The following is a 9,931-nucleotide window of genomic DNA, read 5'->3' on the forward strand; positions in this document are numbered from 1 at the left end:
TTAACTTTTATTTAAGCCAATTTATGCCTATAATCGTTTTTGTGAAGCTATCATATAAAGGATTCTAATTAACTGTAGGATACTATTGGATAAGTGAAAATTATGAAATTTTAGTCTATAATTATGTGGATGCTAAGACAGAATTATGAGGGTTTTATATTAAGATCTGAAGTAATTAAGTAAAACTTTGTTTTGAGGTAGGTCATAATTATATCTCAATTATGTGGCAGTTAATTCAAGATGATGACATTCTTATCAAACTATCAAGTAGCTAAATCAAAATGATCAAGATTTTATAATGGGATTATTTCATTTTTATATTGTAGACTATAAATATTTCATATCAAGATAGCATTTTATTCATAAACTAGTTGAGACAAAACTCTGGAAATACTATTAATGTTGATTTATTTAAGTAAATTTTTTTGAATGTGATCATATCTAGTCAAAATGATAATCTCATCATTGAGGATTAATCTTGAGTCAATCTATGAGACAATATATCACATTTATGTAATATAAATTCTAGTGTTTTCCTGATGGTGACTGAAATGCTGCTTCTAAAGGCTTTTCAGTGGAAAGGTCACATTAAAAAGACGCGTGAACGTAGCTGTTGCTTTTGGGGAAAACTACATTACCCAGAAGCCTTTTCTACAACAACACAACCACGGGCTGGGCTCAGCCAATCAGAGCCGGGTCCTGCTTCTCTCCAACTGACGTGTCGCATTGGATTGTTATTGGGGGAAAAAACACGGAGCTTCTTTAGTTGCCATTTCTTTAACCAGCTGAAACGATGGCTGAACCAAGCAGACAGGATATTTCTGCCATTTTCAAGCGTCTGCGTTCCATTCCAACGAATAAGGTGAGTTTTTATGAACGACAAACGTTGGGGTGTCTTTAACAAGGAAGTCCGCTAAAGCTAATGAGATATATGACACGTCGCACTTTGTTAAAAAAATGCCTGTGCTGGCTCCTTTTAACCAGATTAGTCAGCTCTTATCCGCTTTTTTTGTCATGGTAAATTAGCCTGACTGGTGGAAGCAGGTTGTTACGACATCCTAATTATGTTCTGGCTACAATTTAGTCGAAATGACCGTTTTTTAAAAGTTAATTACTCCAAACAGATGTAGCGCTAGCCAAAACGGATAGACGCCCGTCTCATCAGTTTTGTTTGTTTAGGCTTAGTTTTCGGGTGTATAGTCCAAACTAAATACTGACACACGTCTCTTCCGGCGCCGTTAATGAAAGTAAAGCATTTACAGTTTTGCTGTATGCTACTTTAAATTGCAATTCAGACCCAGTCGTCCACAGCTGTTTGAATATAAATGTATTTCAGACCCTCACAGCTGTTTGACTGGTGTCGGACGATTGATTTAGAAAACGTGAATTCAGATACTACCTCGTTTTTGTGATCAGTTTTTGCTCTTTGGTGTTCAGGTTTGCTTCGACTGTGCAGCTAAAAACCCCAGCTGGGCCAGCATCACCTACGGAGTGTTTCTCTGCATAGACTGCTCTGGGACTCACAGGTCATTGGGAGTGCACCTGTCCTTTATTAGGTAGGACTCTTTCCTCTAACAAGAATTGTTCGGACTCTTAAACTGGATGAAGAGCGCCTGTGCGCAATTTTCAAGTTCCCAATCTAGACTTTGACTGGACCGTTTCAGTATGCCTTGATCTAAGCCGTTCTGTTGCTTTAATATTTATGGAACCGAGCTTTGTTACACTCATTTAAATTCATTCATACATTGCAAAAGCACAAACTATTACCAAGTATTTCTGGCTTAGTTTCATGTGCATATTTATTAGGATACTTGAAATAAGAGAAAACTAATATACGAGTAAGTTTCCGGCAATAAAGCTGAGCTTGTTTTAAGTAAATAATTCCTTAATTATTCATATTTCTTGCTGAAAAGTTACTTTCCTCTTCAAGTGTACTGAGATATTTGTATTTTTGTCTATTATTATTATTTTGTTTTCCTCTTTTCATCAACTTATTCTGTTGTTTTATAGTTTTTGTACAGCACTTTGGTGCTGTTTTAAACCCGTTTTTATTCTCTAACGCTTTGTATGTTCTGTTACACAGGTCCACTGAGTTGGATTTTAACTGGTCATGGTTCCAGCTTAGATGTATGCAAGTGGGAGGCAACGCCAGTGCTGTGAGTGCCGATAGAAGACAGGAAACCTTCATGTTCCGGCATCATTAGAAATATGTTGAATCTTCTCTGTGTTTTTTTTTGACTCTGCTTTGACAGATTGCGTTTTTCAATCAACATGGGTGCAAAGCTGGTGCCGCCAATGCTAAATACAACAGCCGTGCCGCCCAGCTGTACAGGGAGAAGATCAAAACTTTAGCCACGCAAGCTACCAGACGTCATGGCACTGAGGTACAGCGAACAGGAATCTCTGGCTTCCTGTGCTGCTTCCTTTGCTTATCAAACTTTAGTTAAAAGTGTCTAATTAGCTATTATCAATTGCTGCTTTTGCCTTTTTCACTATAGCTGTGGCTTGACAGTCAGGGTCCTCTTTCTCCGACCTCACCAGAGGACAAGCATGTGGACTTCTTCAGTTTGCATTCACAGGTAAAGAAATATCGAAAAGATCCCATTGTTTTATGCTTGTCATATTTTTTTCAGTGCAATGGTTTTAGTGTTGATTTATTCTGTCTTTGAATGTTTTTTGCTCCTTATGGTGCCTTAAAACTTGACTTTCTTTTAACAATTTTTGCAGTTTATTTAGCTAACAATGTGGTAGAGATGTAGATTTAGAGTCATTGTATTTTTTTTTTATTTATGATACATTTATTGTAGATTTTGGCTTTGCCTGTGAATGAAAAGGATTATTTAACTAAACTGCAATCACAACAAAGGGGTAATTGTTGAGAAATCTCCACATATTTATGCTGATGCATCAGTTATTCCTCTGTATGCTTACAGTCTCCAGTAAAGGCTATTTGAGTGTTTTAGCCTTTCTGTCTGTCTTCCAGGATGTGCCTGAAAATCTAAACATGGCCAAAATGAGTCTCAGCCCCACACTAGAAAAACCTTCCATCGAGGAGAAAGATGAAGATCGAAATGGTATCTGTAGTAAGAAAAGATCTTTGTCTTTTTGTTTTTTTTAATGATCACCGATTCAACAAACATGCATTTTGATTTCAGGAAATTCAGAAGAAGGCCCAAGTGTTGAAGTACTAAGTGTTTCCCCAAAAGCAAATCCAGGTTTATTTGAAGTTTTGTTTTTAGAAATGATTCCCTTTAACGTATTTAAGTACTTTTTTTTTTTTAACTCTATTGTAATAATTGTAGAAAAAGTAAACTTTTATTTTGTGTTTTCTAGAGCCATCCTCACTTCTAAAAAAGAAGCCAGCCGCTGCCAAGAAAACGGTAAATAGAAAAACATGTTTTGGAAACTAATCTCTTTTTCATTCTCTCTAATTGTGTGTCTGCAATGAATTCTATTAACTTATCAGCAAAGTTTTGACTATTTTCAGTAATAAACCTTTCACGTTGTTGCAGTTTATCAAGAATAACTGAAGCCACCATCAGAAATGTTTAAGATAAAATTAAGGAGTCTATGTAACTGTAAGCTTTTTACTTATTTCTACTGGTAATCCTGGATCTGCCAGATGTATGAATACCTTTTTGGCTTGCATATAAATGCAAAAACTATCAGAAAAGATATTTTCACAGCTTTATTAGACCTTCGATGTTTCACTAGCGCAATAAAATAAATAATAATCAGAAAGAAAACGGATTATGTTTTTGTAAAAGCGATTGAACTTAAAATTGAATAAAATTTCAGTTTGATCGGGTCTAAATTTGAGTTGTCGAATTAGAGTTGATCAAAGTTTGTCCAAAATAGATACTATTTAAATGTTGTACAAATTCAAAGAACCCTTCTTTCCCCCCCACAATTTTTCTTCACAATAAAAAAAAAAAACAACAAAAGTTTTTTCATTTGAATTTGCGTTCTGGGGGATGTTGGCAGAGAAAAAGGCTTTTAGCCATCCAGCCTCTCACAACAGTCTGCTAAGCTAGGTTGGTGGAATCTTTGGTTACTTAGCAACCACTCCCTCACTCTTTGGTAACCTAGCAACAGCCTGTTGAGTAACTTCCACAGCAGCAGTTTAAGGTTTCGTCACTGTGCCTCATAACTGCTTAAAAATAATAAAATGGACGCCACCAGTTTAGTATTCCAGATATTTAAAGCAAAAACTAATCAGTAATTATCAATCGGCTGATATTAAGGGCTTGTATTGGGCTACGTGTTTCAGAAAATGGACTCGTCTGCATGAACGTTGAATATAATTGGGATTTCACACACTTTCTTGACGCCTCTGTCTGCAGCTGGCCTCTAAGAAAGGCGGCCTGGGCGCCCAGAAGGTCAGCAGCCAGAGTTTCTCCGAGCTGGAGAAAGCGGCTCAGGCTGCCGACAAACTCCGGGAGAAAGAAGAAAGCTCCGCCACAGGCGCCAAGAGGAACATCACACCTGAGGACTCCATGTGAGAACACCACCTGAAATGACCACTAAAGCATGAAACCTGTCTGCTTTTTAATATCTCTTCTTACTTTTTCCCTAAGCGCTCCATCCATGCGTCTGGCCTATAAAGATTTAGAGCAGCAGAGGAAAATCGGGGAGCAGAAGCTGAAGGGGCTGGAGGGGAAGAAGAAGGAGCAGGCCGAGCGACTGGGCATGGGTTTGGGTATGAGGAGGTAGGATGGTGATTAACAAATCAGTTTGATTTGTCTGGGTCTTGTTCTCATTTGGAGTCTGTTCTGTTTGTCTCTGCAGCGGAGTTTCTCACTCCGTCATGTCAGACATGCACATCATCCAGCAGGAGAGTCCGCTCGGAGCCAAGACCACCAAGGGCCGCAGGTTTACTGAGGAAGACGAGTACGACGGGACGTTTAGCTCAAGGTCCGATAAATCTGTGTAAACACAGTTCAATTATTATTAGTTTTTATTGTATATATAAGTTAGGCTTTTTATTTTTTTTTGTTGCAGGTTACTGAAATAAACTAATCTAGATGACATTGTATTCCCTTAGTTGTTTAGTTGAAAAAAATAATTATATTTACAGCATATTTAGCTTCCAGAAAATTAAAAAGTGCTTAAAATGAAATAAGTAAATAATAAAATAAAAGCCTCTGAAATATGTAAAGTAGTTTTACAAAGTAAAATGAAACTCGACTATGAAATAAGTAAATGTTGAAGTAATTAAAAAAAGATCAAAAGAAAATCTAATCTTGAGATGAATAAAAATAAATCTTGAAAGAAAGAAATCTTAATATGAATAAGAAGAAATATTAAAGATTTCTATTAATTTAATTTCTATTTATTTAATTAATTTGGAATAAAATGGCTCTCCATATCTAATAATTTCCCTTTGTGAAAATATTCTCCATAGTTTAACTGTGGCCGTAGTGTCGCTTAAATAAGACGCTTAACATTCTGGTCTGGATATGCAAAATGTAAAATTTGCATACTATGAAGCAGAAGTCTACTACTAGTTTTAATATTAACTGGCTTTTTTAATGTCTTGTTCCAGACTTTTTGTGGGGAAAACAACCCTTCAAATTGATTTAGTGTTGGAGCATCTTTCTGTTTTTAAAATGACTGTGAATTATTGTTTGTTCTTTTCAAGGAATGTTTCTCGGTTCGAGGATCAAACGGACACCTCTGATAGTTTCTCTATGCGTTGGGGAAATGATGGCAGCAGCGGAGGCGGCTGGTTGAAGGAGAGCAAGAAACCAGAGCCGGACTTCTTCATGTCCGCCGCCGTGTCTTCATTTGACGACAGGTAGGATGATTTTGGTATTTATATATTTTGAATTATTTATAGTTACTTTTGGTGGTTGCTGGTTATTTTAGCCCTTCACCAACTTGTACTCTTTGATGGTAAGTTTATGTGTGCAGCACCATTTATAGGATTATTCAAAGTGCTTCAGAGGAAAAAAAGAAACAATGGTGGACAATAACATAAAACATGTAACAGTTTTTTTTTTGTCCTGTTTTCACTGGAAGCTTTTGCTCTACTAATACTTTATAAAATGCTGCTGAGTTGATTTAATTATAACCTTTATGTGGTTGTTAGTCCATCGTGACGCCTGTTTGTTCTCTCTTATCTGGTCATTTCTGATTTCTAACTTTGCATTTTTGGGAACAAAACGGTTATTTCTGTGTTTTCTGCATTTCTAATATATTTTATAAAATATAATGTTGCACAGAATCAACTTATATTTTATAGAGGCTATTGTTGTGCTGCATAATCTCCGCTAGTTGGATAGAATAATGTAAAATAACTATTGTTGAAAAACATCCAGAAATACTTGATATTTTGAATTAAAACTAAATCCCGTCCAAACTTTGTAACTTTGATTACAGTTTTTAACTTATTCTCATATTGAAGAGAAAAATGTGCCCAGGCATATTAGACAATGAGAATGTTTAAGTAGGAAATGATGGAAAATTGATCCAAAATCTTTTAATTTACTTGTTTTTATGAGTTTGACTGGAATATTATGATTCTTGTCTTGTAATCTTTATCTCTTGAGCTCAAAGTGTGACAGAAAATTAAACATTAGACTTATTTTACAAATGTAGTCGTGTTGAAATGTATCCAAAGTATTTTTCTTAGAAAGTTTCCTTTTGAATAGTTGCGTTCCTGTGATGTTTAACTTTTTATCAACAGGCCCGTTGCCAGGAGAAAATCTGACTTGCCATCCTACTCGGATTCTGGAGAAGCTCAGAAAAAGTTTGGAGGTGATGTCAAGGCGATCTCATCTGACATGTATTTTGGAAAACAAGACAACTCTGAGGTACAAAATGAGTAAAATCTGCATTTCAATATTATAAAATGAATAAAATTATTTCCACAATTTTAGGGAAATTGGAGAAAGAGGGAATCAAACACACAAATTGATTCACAAACGTGTTTTAAAAACTAAATGTTTTTCTCTTCAGTACGAAACCAGGACGCGACTGGAGAGGTTTTCAGGGAGCGCCTCGATAAGTTCAGCGGACCTTTTTGATGATCCAAAGAAAGAAACTGGTAAGACACAGCTTATCTTTTTGGTCAGTTTTTATACACATAGTACAGAACTTACAAATTTATAAATGACAGAAAATCTTTTGTGATTTTTTTTTTTTTTTTTCACATTTTCCGTTTTAATCTCGTTTCCGGACTTCCTCGTGGTACTTCTATTCTTTCTAAATGTAAAATTGAGAAATGTGTCAAAAATTGTGAGTGAATAAAAAACAAGGCAGTTGAAATGTATTCTATAGCAGAAGGAAGTCAGGAGAAATGTCTGAAAGTAGTAGGTTGGACATCCGGCAAACCAGCACCCTGCTGAGGGATTTAAAAGCTCTGTTTTGAGACAAGTCTGCCCGTTATATTCTGAAAGCTTTCAGGTAAATGCAGTTTCTTCTCTCGTGTCATCAGAGGAATTAATATCAGCTCGCCCTGCAGTGATTGTGATAACCATAACAGTAGCGAATGGAAGCACCTGAAAGTCCCACTTTTCTACACATGATCAGTTTGTGTTTTACTCATCAGGGATTAGCTTTTTGTGAGGGAGTTTTCCCAACTGTCACATCTGGACCTCTTCTCTTGTGTTTGACTCTCGCTTCATGTTTACAGGAAGTTCATACCGTCTGAGCAACGTGCTGCCCAACGCTCCCGACATGTCGCAACTCAAACTCGGCGTGCGCTCAGTCGCAGGGAAACTGTCGGTCATGGCCAGCGGCGTAGTCAGCACAATCCAGGTTAGTCAAACACTCAACACTCATTGAATAAAATCACTCGTTCACATCTTGTTAATAACTCGGTTATCTTCTGCTTCTTTTTTTAGGACCACTACAACTCCTAAGTGGCAGTGCGAACATAAATCGCGTTTCCAGGAGCTGAGACATCGACGCTCGTAGCAAGTCTGCACGTTTACCACCAAAATTATTCTTTGTATATTTTTGGTATTAAACAACGTGTGCAGATGTAAAAAAAAAAAAAGGAAAAAAGAGATGATTTTTGTTTAACTTGGAGACTTGAATATCAATTACTCTGCTTTAAGGTTTCTGGGTTTGTGTATTTAGAAGTGCTGTAATTAGCAGATGGAGTATCTTCGTGGTGTCATGAAGAGTTTTTCCTTAACGTTTGTTTCTTTTTTATTATTATTTATCTGATCAAGTCCACATTATTTGGGTTTCACCAGATCACCATGCTGTTACAGGTTCCTTTTGCTGATTCAGAAAATCAGCAAAAGGATTTTTGCTGATTTTAGTCCCTGAAGTGGACTAAAATCCACTTTAGTCCCTGAAGTGCACTTAGGTCCCTGAAGTGCACTTAGGTTTGCTTCCTTACAGAGCAGACCAAAAGACAGCAGAAACCGTACGGAACCAGCTGGGTTTCTAAATGTAAGCTACTATTGATTCTTTGAGTTGAGGTCATACAAATGAAGTTACCAAAAGAAGATCTGATTCTTTAAGCTTTCATACAATATGGTCAGAGGTTTATTAACATCCATCATGGACATGAATGTCATTTTTAATTTTGGGCTTCAGTTAAACTACTTCTTTCTTTTTTTGTTGTTTTTTTGTTATGTCAGGGTGAAGCTTTTAGGTAATAAGCAATTTTAGTGTCTTTAAAAATGATGGATTGTTTTGTATAATCATTCCGCCTTGAAAAATAGTTTGAAATGCATCTTTAAAAAAATGGCAAATAATATTTATGCTCATATTTATCATGGAGTCGGGTGGTTAGCTGAAAAGGCACAAAAAATCTTTAAGACTAAATTATAAATGTAAAACCGGTTTCCTCATCTGAATTTTATCACCAAAGACGATCACTATATATATATATATTTTTTTTTTTGTTACTTAATTACCATTTTAAAAAAATCAGTTTACTTCAAGTAGGTTCATTACACTATTTAAAGTGTTTAATTCAAATTTGGCTGACACTATTGTAATATTAAACTTTACTAAAATTAAACGTGTGCCTTTACTGCTGGTACAGTTTGGTTTTGTATGAATTTACAAAATTCTTCTGTAGGAAATCTTGTCATTTTTGTTATTTTTTTTTAAATCTTTGTCTCTGCTTTTTGATAAATATAAACCGTCCCGTTCTGAAAATTGCCGCCTCTTTAGTTACTTAACTAATCTTGATGAAATATCTGTATATATTTGGCATGCAAAGTGGATTTGACAGCATGTCCTGGTTCAACTCCATAGTTTGCTGGTTAAAAGAAAGAAACGTCCAGGAATCCACACAGTCAGAGGAGGAGTTATCCACTAAACACTGCCGAGGATTTGCTTGGAAAATGTGACAGTTAGGCGTTGGAGCCAGATTTCCTAAACAACCATCTGCTATTTTTTTGATGTTTTTTTTGGAAGTCTGTTACCGTCCAAAAGATGCACTACTCATACCTCCTAAATGTCTATTATCCATTACTTGACTGCTCAGAGCTATTTTGAATAGGATGCTAACATTAGCATGTTTTCTTTTTGTTTATTTTGGAGGCAAAAGTCAAAGAATTTTACACCGTTAACAGAATATTTGTTTGCTCCCATCACCATAAGCCTTGGCCCAAGTATCAAGGTTTTTTTACTCGACCTGATTGTAATGTTTTGGTGTGATTCTTGTTTTCCGTTTACTCAAAATTAGTTTGAAAATTTGCACATGGCAGCTTTGGCCTTGTTGTCTCTGGTCTCTGAGTTAAAGATGCATTTATGTTTGCTTTGTCTCTTTTTTGTATGCCGTTTTGATTTGTTACACGTTTTTCTTTTTTTAATTTTGCATGTTCCCTCTGTAATTCGTACAAGACAAATCCTGAAAATAAGATGAAATCATAGTTTTCAGTAATAGCTGTGTAGTACAGTGTTGTAAAGAGCTTTTGGTTATCATTTATACATAAAATAAAGCTACTGATGATCATCTTGT

At 35.9% G+C, this 9,931-nt stretch overlaps 1 protein-coding gene across 2 annotated transcripts; it reads left to right on the forward strand.

Moving 5' to 3' along the window:
* The first annotated feature begins 691 nt into the window (after positions 1-691).
* Positions 692-9,925, forward strand: arfgap3 (ADP-ribosylation factor GTPase activating protein 3). Of its 2 annotated transcripts, XR_001659832.1 has the most exons (17): positions 692-862; positions 1,438-1,556; positions 2,084-2,156; positions 2,253-2,384; positions 2,499-2,579; positions 2,984-3,074; positions 3,156-3,215; positions 3,334-3,380; positions 4,344-4,498; positions 4,578-4,709; positions 4,789-4,914; positions 5,642-5,797; positions 6,689-6,815; positions 6,961-7,048; positions 7,637-7,761; positions 7,848-8,272; positions 8,321-9,925. XR_001659832.1 is itself a non-coding variant. In XM_007579159.2 (16 exons), exons 1-16 carry the CDS (start codon positions 794-796, stop codon positions 7,863-7,865), a joined length of 1,599 nt encoding a protein of 532 aa, XP_007579221.1. In that variant the 5' UTR covers positions 692-793; the 3' UTR covers positions 7,866-9,925. The 2 variants fall into 2 exon arrangements, 1 of the variants encoding a protein (XP_007579221.1); XM_007579159.2 differs by having other exon boundaries at positions 7,848-9,925.
* Positions 9,926-9,931: the final 6 nt, after the last annotated feature.

The sequence above is a fragment of the Poecilia formosa genome, unplaced genomic scaffold (assembly GCF_000485575.1).
Source record: "Poecilia formosa unplaced genomic scaffold, Poecilia_formosa-5.1.2 Scaffold509, whole genome shotgun sequence".
Classification (NCBI taxonomy): domain Eukaryota; kingdom Metazoa; phylum Chordata; class Actinopteri; order Cyprinodontiformes; family Poeciliidae; genus Poecilia; species Poecilia formosa.

What these genes read in the sequence shown, in the direction of transcription:
- arfgap3 (XM_007579159.2), top strand. Translation starts at nt 794, where the DNA reads ATGGCTGAACCAAGCAGACAGGATATTTCTGCCATTTTCAAGCGTCTG. An exon ending in TTCCCCAAAAGCAAATCCAG is followed by an intron (nt 3,216 to 3,333) that starts GTTTATTTGAAG and finishes TGTGTTTTCTAG; the next exon opens with AGCCATCCTCACTTCTAAAA. An exon ending in CAGCCGCTGCCAAGAAAACG is followed by an intron (nt 3,381 to 4,343) that starts GTAAATAGAAAA and finishes CTCTGTCTGCAG; the next exon opens with CTGGCCTCTAAGAAAGGCGG.